Genomic DNA, 24,120 nt, shown 5'->3' on the forward strand with positions numbered 1-24,120 from the left:
AGACAATTTCAGATTCCATATAATGCCAGTTTCCTTGGGGTGAATTTCAGCATCTCTTTTTTAGGGTCCTGCAGGTGAACGTGGCAGCCCAGGTCCTCCTGGTCCCAGTGGGCCCGCAGGAGAACGTGGACAAGATGGAGGCCCAGGTCTTCCCGGAATGAGAGTAAGACAGGATGTCTCCAAGAAAATGAGATCAACTCTATTAGAAATGCCTCATCAAAGCTGATACAATAGAGGAGTCCAGTTAGAAAAAATGTCTATTAATTCCTTTAAGTAGAGTCCACCTATTCCTAGTGCCATGGATAATCATGCAGAGACATGGGGCACCGGGGACATCAGTCACAAGCAGATCAGGAAGTTTAGATGAAGCTGAACATGCTCCCCGGTTCTCAGAGTATGTCATGCACTGCCATGACGTGTGGCTTCAGTGCAAATTAGCAGTGGATGGTTTTCTCTCTTGTCTATTCACATTTTCACAAATTATATAACCTATAATAAAATCACATTTATTATTTAATTGGTATTTGGATTATTTTAAAATATATTTACATTTGAGTTGTCATTTAAGGAGGATTAAATTTAGCATTTAAATATTTAAATTCCACATTAATTTAACTAATTCAATATATCTGCAATTAAAGCAAAGGAGCTATTAGATTGTCATAGTACATATCATGAAGATTTTCAGTGATAACTTACTGCGTAATATGTACAGACTACAACATTCTGTGAGCTAAGAATAAACAACTGATGCCAAAAAACACTTTGAAATTCAAAAGTCAGCCTGACTGGAGGCTTCTGGGAGCTAAACAAGATTTTATTGAAAGTGAAAAATAATTATTTTAAATATAATAAATATACTTTCAAATATAAAGCAAATGTATTAAAGTATGATACCAATCATGTGGTATTTAAGTAGAGGTACATAGTCAGAATTCTTTATCCCTTTATTTATCTCATCTGAAATTAGTTTTCCTACCAAATAATGAAAGAATAAGATTTTTGTGCACATTGATTAATGTCTGATGCTTTGATTACCTAGAGTCTATCTCAGAGAAAGCAACAGACTCCTAACAAAAGCACTTGGTTGCTTTCTCTAGTATTTCCCCATCATGGTATGGGGGAAATGGGAGGAGTTTCAATCTTTAATAAAGAGGTTTAAATCAAGCAAGTAGTTTAAATATTTGTTACACATCTTTATATTTTTCTTGTAACTCAATGTTACACATTTTAAACTGAAGAATAACACTTCTTTTCCTTCAATCACAGGGTTTGCCTGGAATTCCAGGAAGCCCTGGAAGTGATGGGAAACCTGGCCCTCCAGTATGTATTTTATATTTACCCTCATCCTGCACTATCTACATGACAGATTGTTAAGACAGTCAGATTGTCTCTGTTGTGTGTTTGTTTTAATCACTAGAGCACTGGTGCCATCTCATTGTAACAACATTCCATAAATCTTGCCATGTAATTCTATTTAAAATACAGAAGATGCAGAAGCTTAGTTGAAAGAGTAAACATAAGTTTTGCATGACAGTATCTCTAGCCTGCTCTCACCCTCCCTCAGTATTCAATGTTTCACCTAACAGATAGCATGTCTTTTTTTTTTGCTTTTCCTAGGGCAGTCAGGGTGATTCTGGCCGCTCTGGGCCACCTGGACCCCCAGGCCCACGTGGTCAGCCAGGTGTCATGGGTTTCCCTGGTCCTAAGGGCAATGAGGTGAGTGGCATTTCTCCGCTTCTCCTATGCTTACGCTTCATCAGCCAACTGTGAAGTTGCTCTGTAGTGGGGAGACCTGGTGCTGCAGCTTGAGGTTACTGCTGATTAGAACAGGTAATCCCAATGTGATCTTTCTCTTTTTTAAGGGTGCACCGGGTAAAAATGGAGAAAGAGGCCCTGGTGGACCACCTGGGACACCTGTAAGTTTAATTAACATTTTCTTTAATTACATAGCAATTCAACCATCATAATATTAATTTTTGTGACTCATAAAATCTTTATCAACCCATAACTATAGTTTAATTTTGTGTTTGCATAGGGTCCTGCTGGGAAGAATGGTGATGTTGGCCTCCCTGGTCCTCCTGGACCCACTGTAAGTGTGATAGTTCCATGACACACAAGTAACAGTTATTGGCAAAGTGGTCTGGCATCTACAGGGAAAGACATTGACTTGAGGGGAAGGGAAATATTTTTAATGGTATAAAGAAATCTCCTTTTATGGAGCCAAGTAATAGATGTCTTCATTGCCATGATTTTTTTAAATTAATACTCAAAACTTTGTTAGGAGGAAGCTGAGTCAGGTAAACCTGGTATAAATTGAAATGATGGGTCAATTTAGAGTTCTTGGGGATCTACCACATTTTCAAATGGAAGGATAGTCTTGCTCCCTTTATCAGAGCATTTTGGACTTTTATCAAGTATAATTGTGTCTGCTGTACTACCTCTAAGGCCTGAAGTGAAAAGAGCAACTTTTAATTAGATCCATTAGTCTTTGGGACTGTGCAATGTGGTTGTCAGATCACGACAAGGAGACACAGAGCAGAGATGGTGTGGAGTTGTTCATATGTTGAAATGTTCCCTGACAAGTTTCTGTCTTTTTTTCCTCTTGATTCTAGGGTGCTTCTGGGGAGAGAGGAGAACCAGGACCAGCGGGTCCACCCGGTCTGCAGGTGCTGTGTGTCTATTGCTTATTGACTTTTGATTCTTTTTAAGAGATTAACACACACACAACCACACCACTCCCTCCCCCGGCCCGATCCCCTCCGCCCCCCCACAAAAAAAGAGAGGTACCTAAACCTTTTCATTAGGGTGCATGTCATCATATTTTGAAGTAACACAGATCAACCACTTCTCAAAAGTTATTGCTTAGCCTTCCATCATTGCAAACAAGATGGCTAGCTCAGTATATTATGTCAAATAAAACCTCCATCTATCAAATTAGCACCTTCTACTTTGTAAAGGATTGAAATGAGTTGGGGATACATCTTCGTGTCAAAAACTTTTGCTATATAGGAAAAAGTAGCATTTTTCTGTGATTCTGTGTAATAGAGATGATGATAATACTGTTCCTTCATATAGGGATTGCCTGGTGGACCAGGACCAGCTGGAGAGAATGGAAAGCCTGGAGAACAAGTAAGTAGTTCCTTTTTCATGTTTTATTTTTTAAACAAAAACAAAAACACACACCAAAAAATACATTAAAAGCTCTTCCCAGATTACATATCCAAATTCAGACAGCTACCAGCACTCTGCAGAGCGCAGGAATCTGCTTTAAGGGATAATAGGGTGAGAGAAACAGGGTGCCAACCACAGGACAGATGTACTGAGTGAAGTGCATGGATCATTTGCATTTATTTTTCTCATAAACAGGGGCCAAAAGGTGAAATTGGAGGACCAGGATTCCCAGGCCCTAAGGTAAATCACACAGAAGTGGTTCTGTAATTATGTTAAGAAATGTACAAACAATGGGCCTGACAACAAAGAATAACACATTTATTTGCTACAGGGTGAAAATGGTATCCCAGGTGAACGTGGTGCACCTGGTCCTCCAGGATCTCCTGGAACAAGGGGTGGCCCAGGCCCAGCTGGCCCAGAAGGTCCCAAGGTACCCACAGGCTCGCTTGCTTTCTGCTATTACATGCATAATTCAGGTTGAGGTTTGGGGTTTTTTTTTAAATAGTTGCTAATTACTTTTTTGTTACTCTTTAGGGTTCTCCTGGACCCCCTGGTGCTGCTGGAGGCACAGGGCTGCCTGGCTTACAGGGAATGCCAGGAGAAAGAGGAGCTTCTGGAAGTCCTGGACCAAAAGGAGATAAGGTAACACACCCATACCACACGCTTTGCCAGTTTGATGCTAACTCAGTGTTGGCTTTCTCATAAAGCCTTGGTCTTGGTACCATCCCCTCTTTTGGCCTGATTTCAGAGATACCAACTGCATAGCAGCATTGTTGATTTAGCAGTGGGATATAGGTCCTACATCTTTAAAAATATAGGATTTTTCACCTGGTTTAAGATGCTAGATATGTTGCTGTGTCAGACCTCCTGGGAGTGGGTACATCAAAACAGTTATAATGAAGCTTATAAGCTGTAACAATAGTATGTACTGTGGGTGGTTTGGCAGAGACTCCATTTTGAAACAATTTGGATTATTATTTTTTTTCCATCAAAGTATGCAGTATCTGATGCTGAGGACTGCTGGGCAGAATAATATCCCTGATTTTAGATTTTTATGATAGCAATAGGGAAATCTGGTTAGTGAGATACCCTCAGTATGAGGGTACATTACCTCAGCAATGTTTTAAGTGTTTCTTTTTTCTGCTCATTTTGCTTGTGTTAAATTTGCTTTTTGCTGATGCTTTTTACATCTTATGCTTACTAGGGAGAACCTGGTGGCAAAGGTGCTGATGGCCTTCCTGGTGCAAGAGGAGAGAGAGTGAGTAGTCTTTAAACATGTCATGTTTTATCAATTAGCTTCATATAGTCTAGACTTTGCACATGAGTAAGCTTAGAGTGAACAAATACTGTCCAGGAGAGGTAAAGTAGTAATCCCATTGTATTTCATTCCAGCAGTGCAAATCTGGTTTCTTAAACTAATTTAGACTTCATGTTAGTTTTTGTGATTACAGCTGCTTGTCTTTGTATATACATGAGACATTAATCTACAGAATACTTGTACAGGTTACTGTATATGAGATATTTATACATCTATATAGCATATATATAAAATAGACACTTGAAATATATACATATAGTTAGTGAGTACATTCAAGCATATATTCTTAAAATGTAAAAAACTGCATCTTGTATGTGTTGGAAGAAATACAAACATGTATTTCAAGCCATCATAACATTTGGAAGAAAGAAAAAAGTCAGAGATGCTGAAAGTGTTCTGAGGAAATAGGGTATGTGTATGTAAAGTTTGGGCAATAGGTAAGTCCTAATGTCTAGCATTGAAAGAGGTGAAAGTGATAGGGGCAGAGACTTGAGGGCAGGGTTGGGGGCAGGAAAGAAGAGAAAGAGAGAGAGAGAGAAAGAGAAAGAGAGAGAAAGAGAGAGAAAGAGAGAGATAAAGAGAGAGAAAGAGAGAGAAAGAGAGAGGAAGAGAGAGGAAGAGAGAGGAAGAGAGAGGAAGAGAGAGGAAGAGAGAGGAAGAGAGAGGAAGAGAGAGGAAGAGAGAGGAAGAGAGAGGAAGAGAGAGGAAGAGAGAGGAAGAGAGAGGAAGAGAGAGGAAGAGAGAGGAAGAGAGAGGAAGAGAGAGGAAGAGAGAGGAAGAGAGAGGAAGAGAGAGGAAGAGAGAGGAAGAGAGAGGAAGAGAGAGGAAGAGAGAGGAAGAGAGAGGAAGAGAGAGGAAGAGAGAGGAAGAGAGAGGAAGAGAGAGGAAGAGAGAGGAAGAGAGAGGAAGAGAGAGGAAGAGAGAGGAAGAGAGAGGAAGAGAGGAAGGAAGAGAGGAAGGAAGAGAGGAAGGAAGAGAGGAAGGAAGAGAGGAAGGAAGGGAGGGAGGAAGAGAGGAAGGAAGGGAGGGAGGAAGAGAGGAAGGGAGGAAGGGAGGAAGGGAGGGAGGAAGGGAGGAAGGGAGGAAGGGAGGAAGAAAGAAAGGAAGAAAAAAAGGAAGAAAGAAAGAAAGGAAGAAAGAAAGGAAGGAAGAAAGAAAGGAAGGAAGAAAGAAAGGAAGGAAGAAAGGAAGAAAGAAAGGAAGAAAGGAAGAAAGAAAGGGAAATCATTACATTTAGCTACTGAATTACTCCTGCTCACCTAAACTCACTAATTCACATTCCTGTATTTCCCATTTCTCAGGGTAATGTAGGTCCCATCGGTCCTCCTGGTCCAGCTGGCCCACCTGGAGATAAGGTAAAACTTCCTCCCAGATTGCTGGGTACTGGGAACTATCACACTTCTGTGTCTCACAGTAACCATTGTTGTTCTTTGCAGGGAGAGACTGGTCCAGCTGGTGCCCCAGGTCCCATGGGTTCCCGTGGTGGTCCTGTAAGTGATGATACATTTCTTCCTGCTTAACTTTTACTGTGGCTCCTCTAGCCCACTCTACATATCATATATATACGTATATATAGGTGCAAAGGACCAGAAAACCAGTGAGCACTGTAAAGGGGCTGGAGGGCTGCAGTGACAGGTCAGGGCAAGAGTGTGAGCAATACTTGTTCCCGTCTTGACTTACCGCTAAGTAACCTCTGAAATCCTCTTGTAAATTTATTTTCATGTTAGCTTGATTATACAGCACATCTGCAGCTCAAGTGGATCTTGGGAACACCATGGATTGTGCTCAGGGTATATACAGGTGTAACTCCGATCAGTTTGTCACACTTCAGATAATTATCAGATAATTCCTGAACACTTTTTTTTAGAGCTCAGGAGCAACAGTTGTTTTGGGTTTGCTTTGTTTTGGTGGTTGATCTTTTCCTTCCAAAGGCTGAGAAGACACAGAAACTCTAGCATTCTCTAACTGTTAAAGGGAAGCCTGTCTTTCTCACATCTGCCATTTTGTTTCTCACAGGGTGAAAGAGGAGAACAAGGTCTTCCTGGACCTGCAGGCTTCCCTGGAGCTCCAGTAAGTATAAATACTTACAAGTAATTGAAAGTACATATCAGGTTTTAGTCACTCTCACTTCATCCACATCTCAGAAGGGCTTGCTGTAACCACTTTAAAATACATACCTGCTACATATGTTTGCTTTAAAAGATGTGTAGATGGTTACAGAAATTTACAATTAATTGGGACTATGTTTAGAAAGGAAAGCACTAGTAGAAAAGTAGAGAAAATGTTACTAGCTTCCTATATCTATCTGACTGACGAGGAAAATGCTGGTTTAAGAACAAAAAGAGCACCTCATAGGGACTTGCTTTAGCTGTGGACTTGGGTTAACAGTTGGACCTGATGATATTAAAGGTCTTTTTCAACCAAAATTGTTCTATGACTGATTTGCTGCTCTTTCTGTACTCAGTCACACACAAAGCAGCAATTCCTTATCCTTCCCTTTCTGTACTGGTAGACCAATAGAGTTCAACTGCCTTCACATTTAATTTCAGTTCCCTTCAGAAGAGTATCTGGATAGGCTTTCCCCTCACAGTGATAGCATCTGCATTTTTTGAGTTGTAATATAACAATATATTTCTTCTACAGGGCCAAAATGGGGAACCAGGTGGGAAAGGAGAAAGAGGCCCACCTGGTCTAAGAGGAGAAGCTGGACCCCCTGGAGCTGCAGGTCCACAAGGTGGTCCTGGTGCACCAGTAAGTTTTTGCTGTTCCTCCTTGCTACGAAGAGAGGTTTCTTCAGTTCTCCCTCAGCCTCAAGGTGGCCAGGCACAAGTGCAAGCATTTGAACTGCTTGAAACATCATGACACTTCCTATCATTTTAATCTGCTTTAAAATACTTTGTTTTACCTATTTCCTTCTGTGTAGGGTCCACCTGGTCCCCAAGGAACAAAAGGAGAACGTGGATCTCCTGGAGGCCCTGTGAGTATCTTTTTGACTTAGTCACTGATAAATTACTCCATCTATTGCAACAAATGTGATATAGATGAAAACCAGGACCTTCAGTGACTTAAATATCTGCAGTTTAAGAGTAATTAAAGTGCTCCAGAAGGAGTAATTAAAGTTTAGGCATTTACTGATATGGATTACATAGACTTTCATATAAGTAAGGTGTAAAAATGACCCAAAGCTATAAAATAGCTTATCTCAACATTTATTAGATTTATATGCCATCATTGCCAGGTTTCTCAGAGCCCATCAGCTTCTTTTTTTAAACAATTGTGAACTTCAGTTCCAGGACAACTAATTAGGGCTTTTGGTGAAACAGCTAAATAGAATTCAGTGTCAGCTCTTGTATAAAAATAAATTTGTTCATATCTTTCCAATCTTCAGAAAATTACAACTAAAAGTATTGATGTCTTACAGGGTGCTGCTGGTTTCCCTGGTGCTCGTGGTCTACCTGGTCCCCCTGGTAACAATGTAAGTTGTCTTACCCCCCTTTTCCTTACCTCGTGGCCATATTTGGAAATACATTAGCATAATAAACTATAGAAACTGTATTTACCTTGATATATAAGATAAGGAAAAGCATCCTGAATATGATGTTTGGATTTGGGGAAGAACTTCTGCCAAAGAGAGTTTATTCTCCTCTTTGTTGACATGGAATGGCAGTAAGCATGCGACAGCTCACACTCTTCTCTTTAAAATTCCCTTTAGGGTAGTCCTGGTCCCCCTGGTACTGCAGGTCCTGCAGGCAAGGATGGACCTCCCGGACCTCCTGGTAGCTCAGGTGCTCCTGGTGGTCCAGGACCTGCTGGAACAAGAGGTGAGCCTGGTGCACCGGGTGAAAAAGGACCCCCAGGCGCACGAGGAGAAAGGGTGAGTACACATCTAGTGAGGGACAGTTCTACTAACTGACAAGGACTATGTTTGACAAGAATAAACTACCTAGAAGATCCTCAGTATTGACTGATCTGCCCTTTTCCCAAACAGGGAGCACCAGGAGAACCAGGTCCTCAAGGCATCGTTGGTGGCCGGGGTAACACAGGTTTGCCAGGTCTGCGTGGCCCCAGTGGTCCCCCCGGAATGGCCGGTGCCAGGGTGAGTGCATGCACTGCTGCAGCTGCTCCAAAGCCAACACAACTACTGCAGTCCAGCTGCTAAGAGTAGCTATAACCAGCTTCACCCAATTGTGTTTTTTGGTTTTTTCCCCACTGTTTTTTGTTAACTACTCTGGCTATTATTTTTGGGCCCATAAGAAGACACATACCCATTTATTATTTTTTAATTGGCACAACAAGGAATGTTCCTTGCATTCAATGGCTTCACATGAATATTACTAAGAACAAAAAGAAAGATTGATTCAAACTTGACCAAAATGTTTATTTTGAGTATTCACAACCACCAAAGTCACTTCACTTTTATTAGGTCCCTCTCCTTCATTATCACTGCATCTTTAACTAAAGCTGCACAATATGATGGTGTTTCACAAGTACATTACCTGCAATGAAATCCTTTACCTTTTTATTCAGGGTGAAGATGGTAAACCAGGAACCAATGGTGTCCCTGGAGAACGTGGTGCTCCTGGTCCACAAGGTCCTATTGGACAAAGAGGCTTACCTGGAGAGCCTGGCAGAGATGTGAGTGGATGCGTTAGACCTTCCTGCTAGCTTGTGAGTTACAGGCAGGAGGCCTAGGGACTACATATGGTTTAAAGCTCAGAAAGGGTCCCTCAAGTGCCTGATGCACAGGGGCCTGGGCAGATACATGTTCAGGTAAGGTGGTAAGCCTGCTGCCTCTGCTATTCCACTACCTGTGGATCATGTCTCTGTCTCACTGAACTGAACTGTGCTGCCTGTACACCTGTAAAATAATGCAGGTCTGACAGATGTTTTAGGGACACCTCCACCTCCAGGAACTCCTCCTTCTTGAAAATTCTCTCTTTCTTTGTTCAGCATTATTTAAGCTTACTGGAAAACAAGCTGTCTATTGATCATTCAGCTTATGAACAAACTGTACTACTCTTTTTTTCCAGGGTAACCCTGGCTCAGATGGCTCGCCTGGACGTGATGGATCCCCAGGAGGCAAAGTAAGGAATCACCAATATGTTTAGATTGACAAATTTCTATTATGCAGAGATGACAATATACGTACCTAGTTCTGTGCTATGTAACTTACTCCTTGAATCTCTTCTACTCCACTGTATATGCTCTTCACACTGTAGTTCTGGAAAACATTAAATTTCTTGTCCTGTCCATTGTGACTGCCTGCAGGGTGACCGTGGTGAAAGTGGCTCTCCCGGTCCTCCTGGACCTCCTGGTCACCCTGGACCTGCAGGTAACACAGGTGCACCTGGAAAAGCTGGTGAAAGAGGATTTCAGGTAAGACCACAGTAAATATCTTATTGCTTATTTACATACCTTTCCCCTTTTATAGGAATATCAAGGGGAAAGACCTGGCAGTATACATTCCTGATAGCTGGATATAAATTAAGCTCAAAACCCATGTACTCCTTAGGATGCCAAAAAGCACATCATCCCACCAGGCCCTATCTTAGCTTCCATCCCATGTGGTGCTCATCTAGCACAAGGGATGTTATTTATTTAAACTAAGGGAATAGCTTTGAGCATGACTGATGCCAGCAGACCTTGAGCACTGAGCCACCTCACAAAATGAAGCAGGGCTCTAGTGCATGTGGTTTGTATCAGTGCCTACAGGGGAAGACTAACATGGGGAGAAAAAGAAAAATTACCAGCTTTCTTGCTGATGACAATGTGGAACTGTTTCTATCAGTTGCTGGAATTAAAAGGCTGGTCTGTTCAAGTCCAAGTGATCCATGCCATCTTCTTCTTCTTGTGTCACAGGGTCCACCTGGCCCTCCTGGCTCTGCTGGTCCAGCTGGTGCTCGTGGTCCTGCTGTAAGTCATATTTAAAGCATTTGTGATATCATACATTCATTGCTTCCTGTTATTTGGGAGGTTTTCTTATTTATGTATATATTTCTTTTGTTGTAAATCTACTCTTAAAGGGTCCTCAAGGTCCTCGTGGTGATAAAGGTGAAACTGGTGAAAGAGGCAGCAATGGCATAAAGGGTCATAGAGGATTTCCTGGTACCCCTGGTCTCCCTGGTCCTCCTGTGAGTATTTTGCATTGAACTAGGAATTATGTCTGGTTTTAGTTCCTGTGGTTTGCATCCCAGGTAACTAGTTAGCCTTAACTAATTTACGGAGGAAGGAAAAAAAGTATAAAGAACCTGTGTAATTTGACTGTCAAATGCCTTCACAAGTCTGGAATCTCTGAGTCAACCTGAAACAAGTGTTAATGAAGAACTGGAAGAAGCTTCTAGGAGCTAAAGCTGGATTTGCTAAAATCCCTTTCACCTTTGCCTGGACCAAACACCTTTTCCATTCGTAGGCTATTCCTGATTAAATTGTAATAGGGGTTGAAATATTTATCTGTTAGAAAGTTAGGCTAGGCACACATCTAAATCCATGAAAGAGCTACTCAGAGGACAAACACCTCTCCTGTCATGCACCTTTTGCAGTAGCTAAAATAATAGGGCATAATGGGCACAAAACTATCAAATACTGAATTGATTGCCACACTGAACAGTTCTTAATGGCGAAAAGTATTGAAGGTTAACAGCTGGGCATGGCCTAGGCGTTTATGACAGCACTAATGTTAAGAAGGATTTATACTGAAAGGATATACTAATGGTACCCATGATACAAGTGGCCCAAAACTCACCTACATAATCTACCAATGATGGCAAAAGATGGAAGTGTTAATTGTAAAAGCCACCAATACCAATCTATTTAACAACACCATATAACATGTTGGCGCACTTATGCGTGAAAAAAACACCTGAAAAATTCTCACGTGCACTTTGACAGCGAGATGATCAATAATATTTAAATGTATGGCTTGGCTCTTCGTGGTGCACACAGAGCAAATTTTTAATGCCTTCAAAAACATGAATGTCTGTCAAATTATTTAACTTTACTGGTAAAATGATTTTATGGTAATATGAAGCATTTTGAGGCTTTATTCATATGAATACAAGATTTCATCCAAAGCTAGTTGATCTCAGTTGGTTTTCTTGCATTTTGGATGATATTGCATCAGTAATATTTTTTCAAATAGAGAATGTGATCTTTTTTCTGGCTAAGGAATGGTGACCATTCCTCTCCTATCTGACATAGGCTTTTTATAAGCATGTGTTTCACATAATCTTGAAGATGTTTCAGCATCTCTATTTAAGGTACATCCAGCCAGACACAAAATATTACTGGGAGGTGTATGACTTACTTATCTTTTCTTCACAGGGTCCCCTGGGTCCACAAGGTGCAATTGGAAGTCCAGGAGCTTCAGGTGCAAGGGTAAGAAAACTTCCTCACTTAGCATCACTTGAAGGAAGTCAGACTGCTGTAAAAACAATAAATTATTTTTAATTGGCCATCTTAACAGGCAACTGCTGAAAAAAAGACACCTAACAGTACAGAAATGTTTGAAATTTCTCACAAATTATTTCTGAATTTGAGGTTATCTGGTAAACTTTTTGACCATGTTGTGTTCAACGTTGTTCTAGGGTCCCCCAGGACCAGCTGGGCCACCTGGCAAAGATGGTACAAGTGGTTATCCAGGTCCAATTGGTCCTCCTGGCCCCCGTGGTAACAGAGGTGAAAGTGGCCCTGCAGTAAGTACAGTGTGTGTGCACAAGCAAACCAACCTTCAAGGATTATTAATGAAACAGAGGGTGCTCTCCCATTTAAATATCTCCCTCAGAAAATCCTGTACACCATTGACAGAGTTAGTGGTAGGAGGTATGCAGCTGTCAGAGCTAAATAAAAAAACACAACTAACCAGAGATCATTAGTAGTTCAGTATAACCCTTCTGAAGCCAAGAAATGGTATCCTCTGGAGCTGGGTGCAAAGCTCTTCTCCTTCTCAGAGCCAAGACAGAAGAAGGACAACCACAGCTTGATAAAATTAGGAAAAAGAATAATCCAGTTTTTGGAAAATAAATGTCCAGAAAGTCCAAAAGTTGTTTACACACAGTGAGAACTAGTATTTAATAAATAAGTAAGTTAGATTATTCAAGAAAATTAAGATTAAGTCCCATACAGACTTTTTGGGTTATTCTGTGATCTCTAACCAGCATTATGTTTGCTATTTTTTGTTTAGGGTCCACCAGGCCAGCCTGGTCTTCCTGGTCCTTCTGGCCCTCCTGGTCCATGTTGTGGTGGTGGTGCAGCTGCCCTGGGTGCTGGTGAAAAAGGTCCAGTGGGCTATGGGTATGAATATCGAGATGAGCCAAAAGAAAATGATATCAACCTGGGTGACATCATCTCTTCAATGAAATCAATTAACAACCAGATTGAAAACATCATCAGTCCTGATGGGTCACGGAAGAATCCAGCTCGTAACTGCAGAGATCTGAAATTCTGCCATCCTGAGCTCAAGAGTGGTATGTTAGGGTTTTGTTTCCACCAGCAGTAGAACATCTGGACTTTTTTTCCATGAATGCTGGTTTCTTTGAGTATTTAAATACAAGGATGTGCTATATAATTTTTTATATATATTTTTTTTAAAACAAATTTCATTATAAAGATGAAAAATGTAATAATAGTTTTAAAGTTTAATTTTCTATGTATTTGCACTCTGAATTCAACTCTATCCCTTACATGCTTATAAAAGAACATTTGTTTAAGTAATATTATGGAGAAAAAAACCCCAGGACTTTACAAGTCCTGTATGTATTTCAAATGTCAGTCATATTACAGTATTCACATGAACTCACCGTATTTTTGTATCATCTTATTTTCTATGGCCTCTCATCTGTCAAAATTAATATGCTTCCCAATTTGGCTCAGGAATCTGGCATAGAAACAAGCTCCACCATCAGACAGTCAGATTCTGCTCCAAATAAATTAAACCTCAATGCTTTTTTTTTTTTTCACCTGTAGGAGAGTACTGGATTGATCCCAACCAAGGCTGCAAGATGGATGCCATCAAAGTATACTGTAACATGGAAACTGGTGAGACGTGCCTCAGTGCTAACCCCAGAACTGTGCCAAGGAAGAAGTGGTGGACCAGCCAAAGCAGTGGAAAGAAACATGTTTGGTTTGGAGAATCAATGAATGGAGGCTTCCAGGTAAGACCTTAGCACAGGTAGCAGCCCCAGGGCTTACACAGGTATCATGCTCACCTGCATCTCAACACAGCAATAAAGAATCCTGACATTAAACTAAGATACTCATTTAGTGTGTGAAATAATACCCTTAGACATGATCCAACAAAACGTGTTTCATATGTATTGAACTCTACAGTTCAGCTATGGAGATCCTGAGCTTCCAGAGGATGTCTCAGAAGTCCAGCTGGCCTTCCTCCGCATCCTCTCCAGCCGTGCCTCCCAGAACATCACCTACCACTGCAAGAACAGCATTGCCTACCTGGATGAAGCCAGTGGAAATGTTAAAAGAGCTCTGAAACTGATGAGCTCTACAGAAAGTGAGATCAAGGCTGAAGGAAACAGCAAATTCACATATGCTGTTCTGGAAGATGGCTGTTCCGTAAGTAAACAAGACTTTAGTATGGTAGTTTAAGAAAGAATTCCTTCTAGAGGAGACTAGACCCATTATAAAGGAAGCAAGAGCTTTGGATGATCTGGGTAAGGAAAAGGATGGAGTTACACCTAATCGGGGCAATTTAGATTCTGTACACCACTGCTGTGGCAACTGTAGGAGGTGAGGCACACTCCCATTTAAATCTGTGCTTTAAAGGTATCTCCCTGTTTGAGAGCCACAATCAGTGACAGGCCTCCGCTGAAGTCACATGACTTCTTTAACATGAATGTGAAGAGCTATCTCATGACTGCTGTCAGTTTATCCTGCAGCCACTCTCCAAACATAGTTCCCAGCACACAGAACATATATAAGTCAGGGCACTGGTACTGCTCCAGAATACTCTACTGTCCATCAAGGCCTATAAACCCACAAGACCTCACATAAAAGGTTCAGGCATAAAGGACGTGTCTGCATGTTCAAAACCCACAAGACCTCACATAAAAGGTTCAGGCATAAAGGATGTGTCTGCATGTTCAGTTCTACAGAGACTGCAACCAGCTTCCATGGTGTTACTGTCACACAGTAATATGGAAAGAGAAAGTATGACATCCAGTAAACTGTAGGATAACTTTCACATAGCTCTACATGGATCTCTCTAACATGTTTTTTCCTCTTCTTTTTAACTTCACAGAAACACACTGGTGAATGGGGAAAAACAGTCTTTGAATACAGAACACGTAAGACAATGAGGTTGCCTGTAGTTGATATTGCACCCCTAGATATTGGTGGTCCTGATCAGGAGTTTGGCGTGGACATCGGCCCGGTCTGCTTCTTATAAGTCAAAGAACCTGCTCTTTCTGAAACCCCAGCAAACAGACTCACACTCCAACTGTGCTCCTTTGTTTTAGCCTGGTCAACTAGTACAGGTGACCATCCATATCCCAGTTATTTATTAACAAAATTTCTGGGGGATAAAATCAATTTGATATTAAGGGTTATTTTTTTTTTTTCCCGCTATTACACAAAGTACAGTAAAAATGCTTTTTTGCTCTATTTTTTTTACCAAATTCCACCTTCAAAACTTGTCTCCGTGGTGCTATAATACAACTTCAACACTTAATATAACAACACTGTGTTCTATCAGTTGAATGTCAGCAAATTTACAAAGCACTGATTGCTCCCAATACCAAAGTTTACCCTTCTTTCTAAGATTCAGTCCATAAAGCTAGAAAGACCTCCCTGTTTCAACTACCTCAACATGGACAGAAACTGGGATGAGTCTGATGAGTCAAACAACAAAACGAATCAACCAAACAAATCTATCAAAGCCCATTGGCCAATTCTGGGGAATAATTTGGTACAAAATTGTCTATGTCTGTACTGATTAGCTGTGGAAAAGTACAGTGTGTCTTTAGAGTTTAATACCTTAATGTCAAAAATGCTTTTTTGCTCTATTTTTTTTACCAAATTCCACCTTCAAAACTTGTCTCCGTGGTGCTATAATACAACTTCAACACTTAATATAACAACACTGTGTTCTATCAGTTGAATGTCAGCAAATTTACAAAGCACTGATTGCTCCCAATACCAAAGTTTACCCTTCTTTCTAAGATTCAGTCCATAAAGCTAGAAAGACCTCCCTGTTTCAACTACCTCAACATGGACAGAAACTGGGATGAGTCTGATGAGTCAAACAACAAAACGAATCAACCAAACAAATCTATCAAAGCCCATTGGCCAATTCTGGGGAATAATTTGGTACAAAATTGTCTATGTCTGTACTGATTAGCTGTGGAAAAGTACAGTGTGTCTTTAGAGTTTAATACCTTAATGTCAGTAGTCACCATAATTCTATTGTTGGATTGTATTCTGTTATCAAAGGTGCTTCTCTACTTTCCTGTCATTGCTGGTCAAGACCACTAAAATTAGGGAAGTGTAAAAGACTAATATGATGGTGCTAATGTGTTTTTTCACTCCTAACTCTGCAAGTCAGGGTTATTGACTTGCTCAAAAAATAATTAAAAAAAAAAGGTAAAGGATGAAAAGCAACTGTAAATGTCTCCTGTCAGAGATCATCATTGGCATATCATAGTTGAGAATTTTCTCCCTTCACTCTGTAAAAGTCAATAAAGATGCAAAATTGTGAACTACTTCTGTCACGTTAACACATTTATAGTGTTGAAGGTTAACCATCTTTGTAAGCTTTTATACGGTTGTTGGTCTATTCCTTACAGAGACACATAATAAAATATCTTAATAAAACTCCTTGTTGTTTCATAAAGTGGACTTCTAAACATTTATTTTAGTATCTCTTTCCTCACACAAATTAATCAGGCAGGAGACTACTCTAGCACCACCATCTAGCATCTTGGTATTTTTTTATGGCCATTAGAACTAAACAACCTCTCCATCCCCAGATCTTAGAAAACATTCAAGGAGATGCAATTATATTAATTTGGTGGTGCCTGAGCTTCAGGCCAGAAGAAGGAAATTAGCTGCACACCAGAAACTAATCTGGGCTGTGCAGCCTCTCCCAGAGGCAGATGCTGGTAGATGCTACCTGGACATTCACATAAAGGAAGAGACAGAGCCTGTCCACGTGCCATTACTGGAGCCCCATGCTCCACATGCCAGGGTCATTAAAGACCCTCTAGAACAAGGTCAGACAACAAAAATTAGGGAGAAGAATAAAAAATTAATAATAAATCAGACTTTTAAAGTCTCTCATTGATTATTATGGAGCATGCATCCCCTGAGAACACTTTCTGAATTGGACCAAGCAGGAAAATTAGGCTGCTTTTAAAGAAACCTCACCAGGTGTGGGCCTGAGCCAAGACACTGCCCTGCTCTGCCATCCTGGAATTTGGACGTGCCCAGACAGCACCAAAGTAGAGAGACCTTAACAGCACAAATGCAGCATCAACACTGCCATGGCTCTGCTTAATGCCACATAAAATAACAGTGCCAAGAAAGGAGAAGCACAGTGGCTTTCACAGGAAACCTCCTCATTTGAAGATTGCTGCCATTTATGGAAGATGAGAATTACATGTACTTAAAAATATTAATCTGACATAAATTACATAGCAGGAAGTCCTTTGATTTGAGTTGAAATTTTAAGAAAGCAATTTCTCAGAATACTGCCTGTTGGAAATTGCATTGGAAAAACTTGTTCTTAATCCCCATGGGGAAAAAAACCCAAACCACAATAAAGCAAAACAAAAAAACAAACATAAAACCTCTGTAATTTCCAGTCCTATTGTGGCCAGTGAATGGCTGGGAGCAGCTACTCAACCTTAAACCTGAAGGTTGAGGGCTTTTTTTCTAAAGAAAACATATGCTCATCAAATCTTTGACTGATTAATAGTTTCTACTAATGAAAGTTTATTTTTAAAAAAAGGTAAATTTTTCACCACGAGGACAGTCAAACATTGGAACAGTCTCCCAAGGGAAGCGGTAGATTCCCCCACCTTGGACATTTCTAAGTCTCAGCTTGACAGGGTGCTGGGCCACCACATATAAACTACAGTAGTACCTAGAAATGATAAATATAGTTTAAAAAAAAATAAATCCTACCTGTGACTTTCAGGCGAGCAGCACCATTACTGTTATAGATCAGCACATCGAGTTCATAGACTTCAGCACTCTTAGGAATAACTCCTTTTGCACAGATAACTGGTAGAGGCCTTTCAAGGCTGGATGGAAACACCAACACCTGCTTTCAGGCCCTAAGATAAGTTGATTTTTAGGTACATATTCAAATGCATCATCCTTTGGTATATACTTTCTACCTTCTATGGAAATGATGGTGTGTTAATTTTTAAAAAAAAACAACCACCACAAAACACCAACAACAGTCCAGCAAACCCTTCTGTGAGAAATTCTGCTAATTAGGCCCTAATTTTAGACAATTCATAAACACCTGGGAGTCATTTACACAGCCTCACCCCCTTGGGCAACAGGCCAGGCCTTCTCTCTGGCCATCACACCAAGCAGCTGTGGTGGCTCCAGGCAATGCTTTAAAAGCCCCCACAAACCCCTTGTTGTACTCTTGATGGGTGCAGGCTGTGGAACCACTGCAGCAGCAGCTTGGCTCCAGTTGTACTCCCTGCTGGTGGCAACCACCTCAGCACAGCTACTGGCAAGAGTCAACCCTTCAATGAGTTTGTGCCTCTGCAGCTCTTTGCCTCAGGGGTAAGTCTACAGCTATAATGGGGCCTGGGGAAACAGTTCCTTCTGATGGGGCTGTGATGGTTTCTGAGACTGAATAGCTGCCAGGGAATTCTTCTGGAAGCTGGCTCATTACTAACAGCTTTCCTTGCCAAAAAAATAAAATCAACTTTGACAATTAAGCAGCTTGTAACCATCACATGTGACACCAGCGAAGCAGTCTTAAGCCTCCCCTTGCAGGCAGTAACTTGGGGGAAGAGCTGTCCAGGAGAATTTAGAATTCATAAAGGGGAAAGATCTTCCCAACACACACTGCCACACCATGGCTGACCTGATAGTTTTAGTAGAGAAAGTTAATTTCTAGTGCTTCTTGTCAGCTGCATCTTATTTAAATAAGCTGGAAAACTGTGTCATTCTGGAGGGCTGGTTATTATTACATAACACAGCTTCATTGTAGTCACTAAATTAGAATATATTTAATTTTACAGCTAACATACCCATTTCAACCAAGATTGAAACCCTAATAGTTCCTTGAAAAACCATTCCCATTTCTTTCCCCTAGGAAAGAGGTCAGGTCTGGCAGGCTCCAGTTTTTAAACTAAGTGCTTCTCCCCTGGAAATGTGAGTAATGAGACACTTGTTGCACTAATCTTAAGTTACAGTCATATATGAAATATGATGATGATTTAGCATTTTAATTAATGTATGCTTGTAATCAGATGTCCTTGATTATATCTTGTTATGCCCTTGAAGAAAATCTGTAGAAACCTAGATGTAAAGGACTAGAAGAGAAAGATAATGTTCAGGAGGCTTTAGGATTTGGGAGGAGGCGCTTTCTGAGTTTCTGCCTGCCTGTTTACTGGGAGGAGATGAGCTGTAACTCTCACTACCCTGAGGGATTGCTGTTCCAGGATGAATGGAGTCCAGTAGACCAAAATCCCAACTATCTTGTCTTCCCACCTGTTTGTTGTCTCAAAATAGCTTCAGCCTAGATAGCGTCTTCTGGAAGCACTGACTGTAACCCATGCTGCTGCTTGTGATATCTCTTTCCTAGAAGGCCATTGGTCATATTTTCTCTTTTTGCCTTAAGTTCTCCCTGGCAAAGCTTATCTAGTCTCCCTTTGCCAGAGAAGGTTCATGAGCAACTGCATTACCTCCTTCCCATATGCCCTTAGTCATGGACATCTCTGGATTAAGGGTCAAAACTTACCTTTTGTTGCTGAATCCATTTCCATGTCTGCTGAGAATGCAGTCATTGAAAGATCACTCTTGGAGGCACTGGAGATGTTCTAGTTTCAGGGAGGCTTAGGGAATATTCCTATCATAACTCACATTTCAGCTTTACTGTCTTTGTTACAGTAACTCCAAGCTACCTGAGAAAGTCTGCTTATTCCTCCTCTCAGTTTGGTAGTGTCTGCAAAGCAGCGATAAAGATTACTATCAGGAAATGCTTTTGACTTACTCAGGTTTCTGTGTAGACTCACACAGCATGTTCTTACAGGGCAGAGGCTTCTAAATTACAACGATGGCTCCTACAATTGCCACAGTCAATGTCATGTTTCTTTGTTGCAGGGAAGACTGCTCCCTGCCAAATATGTAAAAATATTCTGCTTAAGTTTCTAGAACTGTAAGAATGTTTGTTTATTTTAATTGGTTTCTTATAACCAGGTTTTTCACTCAGTTGACTGAGGCAAAACCCCAGTTTTGTGGAGCTTTATCAGACATGAACTTGCATGTTTTTTTCTGCATGAAGTCTTCTAAACAAGGGTGCAGCCTTTTCTGGGGATGGATAGAAATGCCTCAATCAAGGAAGCAATTTTGCAATATAAACAATTGATAGTGCACTATTCTCTGATACTGACAACACATCAGATCATAATGATTATGAAATATTATTTAGATAACCCTTAGGCTGGAGCTTTTTGAAAGAGGGATTCTCAATCTCACAGCAAGGAACAACAGTAAGGCCAACTGTCTCTTTGGGTTCATAGGGTTTTTTTGGCATTTCTACTGCAGCTACTGAACTTTTGATTTTGTTTCACCTTTTGTAATGACATCTTTTTATAACACCATCATTGCCCGATACTATAATTCTTACCTTGTTTTCTCTATGATACTTGCCTACTTGCAGGAAGTATTTCTTTCTCTTCCATTACCATTTCTACATTTCCATTTACATGCCAGGTTGGATGGGGCTTTGAGCCCTGGTCTAGTGGGAGGTGTTCCTTGCCCATGGCAGGAGGGTTGGAACTAGATGATCTTCAAAGTCCCTTCTAACCCTAACCATTTTGTGATTTTGTTCTGCTTTTCCCTTTTGCAATTGCTTTACTCCATCTTTCTGGAATCCTGATCTTTTTATAAATACCCTTTCTCAGCAAGACCAACTGCCTAGTGAGTAATAAACCTTCAGTATAGCCTTAATTTTCTGAAAAAAACCAAAACAAAACAACAACTTAAAAATCCATAGATTATGACAGGATTTACCAGCCCAGTAGCTACTTTGCCCAATTTCAGGCAGCTACCTGACGTAAAAGAAACCTAGAGGTTCTTGTCCTACAGTAATAAGGAAAATAATACTTTTTGCTCTTAACCCCTTTTTAGACCCTTTACTTACCTTCACAGAGGGGTGAACTCTGTTCTCATTCTTCTCTATTTGCTTGGCATGTTTTATACACTTTGGTTGTGTTGTTTCTAGCTCTAATGCTAGAAACATTAATATAGACTAGAATCCTTCATATCTTTCTGTGCTGCCTGATGCATTCTCCCACTGCATGTAGTGCTCCTGCTACTCTAACAATCTTTTTAGTAGCCAAAACTTAGAGCTGAGTATTGAGGACAGCTAGAAGGAAGCTAACAGATGGGCAAGGAAGGCTTTTGGGAGGGAGAGGCCATCATATTTGACCTTAAGCTCTCATGCACAGAGACAAGAGAATAACCACTGAGTGAGAGGGGAGTACCAACACCAGCAGGGAAACTGCAAGGTCTACAGGGAAGGGGGGTGGAGGAGATGCATCTTGAGCTGCTCCACCAGACTTTTAAAAGAGCAAACACTCAGCCTAAATGTAAACTCTTCATAGTCACTCTAAAACTGAGCATAAATCCAAAACTGGGATTTAAAAATCCCCTCCTATTCAGGGAGGATGTAATCTTGTTTATCTCACATGGTAAGCATCCAGAGCTGCTCCATACAAACAGCTCTCTGCAAGAAGGCTCTGCTGCAGCAGGGAGGCTACCAGCACATTTGACATAGGCATTCAGAGCTCCTGGCCTCCTCTATGAAACACAGAAGGAACATTTTTTTTCTTTTTACAATGTTAAGATTACTTAATTATACAGTAAATAAATCAATATTAATATTGCCTAGTTAAGCCACTGGCCACTTTAACTGATTGATCCAAAAACTGTAGCACTGTGATCAGATACATTCTCTGTATTTCTTTCTGAACAAAATAAATTAAGAAAAAATATCAAGTAGGAATAAGAGAAAAAGCCTTGGAGAAGGCATGATTAAACTCTTTAAAATGTCATATATTTAACATAAAGGTGAAACTAATCAATAGCAAAATAAGAATATGCTTTGCAATACTTGAGTCTCCATTCTTTCTTCACTGTGCTTGCAGACAAACATTTTCATTTCTGGCAACATTTATCATAACCTTCCAGGCATTATGATCATATCTGAAAGATCTTTCAAAGATCTTTCATATTTTTTAAGTCCCCTTCAAGAATGTATTCTTTCAAGGTTTAAACTTGAAAGCAAACTGAAAGTAAAATATACTGTAAAAAAGTGGGCAGTATTAGGAGACACCACTTGAGAAAAGAAATCCAAAACGGATTGTGCTGGGCAGCTGTATAAAAACTAAGCCATGAAGGTGAAACATGAGTGCTAAAAACCCCTCATATCCTTATAGATCAAAGCTGTTGCTTTTCATACTTGTCCAAGTCTGTGATCAGCTGTGCAATTACATAAAAAGTTTGGTATTTTCTACACCGACTTCAGTGGCACAGGAATGGTAAAAGCACCTTCAGAACTCACAAATCCAGAGGAGTTGGTTAAAATCAAATTTTAAAATAACCAAATTTTTTTTGGTCTAAAAGGTCAAGCTAAGCTACCACATCATGACCTCACCAGGGATGTAAACATAGAGTAAGTGCCAAATTATGAGCAGTGAGTAACAGAATTTTACCTGGTAGATGAGATTTTAGTGTTGCCACAAGACTATTGCACTACTGGTGTTGAGAAACAAAGAGAGAAGGTGTCATCTCCAGGCAGTCCTGGGGTTCACTTCTCACTGAGGACAGGTCAGTTATGGAAAACAATAGCAATAACCAACTCTTATAAATTTAATTTCATTTAAATGCAGTCTCTGATATGATATTATCATATCCACTCTAAAGTGCCTTTTCAACTATTTCTGAGGCCATTTGTAATAAAGAACTGTGCTAAATATCATAAATAGCTGTTATTTACTTAATGCTACTTTTTGAATTAATCAATCATTTGCAAATGATCAGCTCATTTATTCTAGATTCATGAAATTAAAACTGTATCTACAGTTTTAATACTAATACTAATACTGTATTTACAGTATGCTACATGGCCTGGATAATTAAGTTTAAAGCAGTGAAATTCCCCCCACCCTTTTTTTTTGTCTACTTAAAAAGATTCAAAAATAATTTGAGGAATGCTTAAACTGAGAAAGGGGTGTTAATATGCTATATGTTAATATAAATATAGTTAGACAAGGGAAGAAAAAAAATCATGTCTAACAACTTGCATAACAAGACTCAGTTACCTACTCAGGTCTCCTGGGCTCACACTTTAGTGAGCTCCTTTTCAGTGCTCAAGGCACCTGGTTGAGGAAACATTTCATGCTTCACATGGAGAGAGATGCAGAGAAAGGCTTGAAAAGAAAAACAAATAATGCATCCTTCATAATTAAATACTCTTCTCCTTCAACAACCTCATAAAACATTATACTAATCATTATACTAATCATCTGATTAAGATCGGAGATTAAAAATAGCTTTCAAACATACATCTATAGTGCAAATGTTACTGTGTGCATCTGGATAGATGTTCTGTAGAGGAATGGTCAGAACCACCGGAGATCTGCTTTTGCATGAGGGTTTTGGAGTGAGCCATTACACCTCAGATTATTCAGTGAAAGGAACATAATCTAAAATCTCTCAAGGATTCAATAGGATAAGCCAACTGCTGAATCACATTTATGCAAATTATTTTATGCTATTAAAAAGAAAGAGTTCCTGCTAGGGTAATACAATCAACCAGATAACATCAGTGTGAACCTGTCAACTGACCTGTTCCCAGGTCCTACCTTCCATGTATAAACAAGCATAGGGACCACCTTGAAAACTGCAAAACTCTTGCCCTTTCAAAAGGAGGGAAGGAATGTAATTTTTTGCTGCTTTACTACAACATAACTTTATGGCTTATCCAGAAACGTTTTTCTATCAGCCATAACTTATATGGGCACTGGCAATTGGCTAAGTCATATTTTGTTCAGTCTTGATTTAAAATTCTCTTTCTCTGGAGTCTCAAACAATAAAAGTCAAGTAGCTTCAATAGGACTGCTGGTGGCTATTCCATACAAATCGACAACTATCTTGTAAAAACTGGCACAAAGAGGGCTTTATACATAACACCTTTATATTCCTATGTGTAAAATACTTTGGGAGAATAACTTGTAAATGAGTTATTCAAATAGCAACAGAACACAATTACATTTAATTTCCTGGAAATGAACTGATCAGGGACACAGCGGAAGGAATTCTACAACAAGGAAACCACTTACATAGCATGAAGCATGTATTTAATTAAATGCTTTGCAAAGATACATGAATAAAGCTATGTGCATGACTTTCTTTAGGGATGGCCC

At 40.1% G+C, this 24,120-nt stretch overlaps 1 protein-coding gene across 1 annotated transcript in view; it reads left to right on the forward strand.

Moving 5' to 3' along the window:
• The window catches only part of COL3A1 (collagen, type III, alpha 1), a 51,087-nt gene extending 34,753 nt beyond the window's left edge, over positions 1-16,334 (forward strand). Inside the window, exons 23-53 of the mRNA XM_009995249.1 lie at positions 65-163; positions 1,270-1,323; positions 1,621-1,719; positions 1,866-1,919; positions 2,039-2,092; positions 2,616-2,669; positions 3,079-3,132; positions 3,370-3,414; positions 3,506-3,604; positions 3,709-3,816; positions 4,379-4,432; positions 5,794-5,847; positions 5,929-5,982; positions 6,509-6,562; positions 7,136-7,243; positions 7,416-7,469; positions 7,914-7,967; positions 8,205-8,366; positions 8,481-8,588; positions 9,020-9,127; positions 9,523-9,576; positions 9,761-9,868; positions 10,352-10,405; positions 10,516-10,623; positions 11,813-11,866; positions 12,076-12,192; positions 12,672-12,954; positions 13,454-13,641; positions 13,817-14,059; positions 14,745-15,380; positions 15,783-16,334. Of these exons, the coding sequence (XP_009993551.1) occupies positions 65-163; positions 1,270-1,323; positions 1,621-1,719; positions 1,866-1,919; positions 2,039-2,092; positions 2,616-2,669; positions 3,079-3,132; positions 3,370-3,414; positions 3,506-3,604; positions 3,709-3,816; positions 4,379-4,432; positions 5,794-5,847; positions 5,929-5,982; positions 6,509-6,562; positions 7,136-7,243; positions 7,416-7,469; positions 7,914-7,967; positions 8,205-8,366; positions 8,481-8,588; positions 9,020-9,127; positions 9,523-9,576; positions 9,761-9,868; positions 10,352-10,405; positions 10,516-10,623; positions 11,813-11,866; positions 12,076-12,192; positions 12,672-12,954; positions 13,454-13,641; positions 13,817-14,059; positions 14,745-14,891 (2,886 nt within the window). The 3' untranslated portion in view covers positions 14,892-15,380; positions 15,783-16,334. The remainder of the gene's footprint in view (positions 1-64; positions 164-1,269; positions 1,324-1,620; positions 1,720-1,865; positions 1,920-2,038; positions 2,093-2,615; positions 2,670-3,078; positions 3,133-3,369; positions 3,415-3,505; positions 3,605-3,708; positions 3,817-4,378; positions 4,433-5,793; positions 5,848-5,928; positions 5,983-6,508; positions 6,563-7,135; positions 7,244-7,415; positions 7,470-7,913; positions 7,968-8,204; positions 8,367-8,480; positions 8,589-9,019; positions 9,128-9,522; positions 9,577-9,760; positions 9,869-10,351; positions 10,406-10,515; positions 10,624-11,812; positions 11,867-12,075; positions 12,193-12,671; positions 12,955-13,453; positions 13,642-13,816; positions 14,060-14,744; positions 15,381-15,782) is intronic.
• Positions 16,335-24,120: the final 7,786 nt, after the last annotated feature.

This window comes from Chaetura pelagica, unplaced genomic scaffold (assembly GCF_000747805.2).
Source record: "Chaetura pelagica isolate M959 unplaced genomic scaffold, ChaPel_1.0 scaffold33, whole genome shotgun sequence".
NCBI lineage: Eukaryota > Metazoa > Chordata > Aves > Apodiformes > Apodidae > Chaetura > Chaetura pelagica.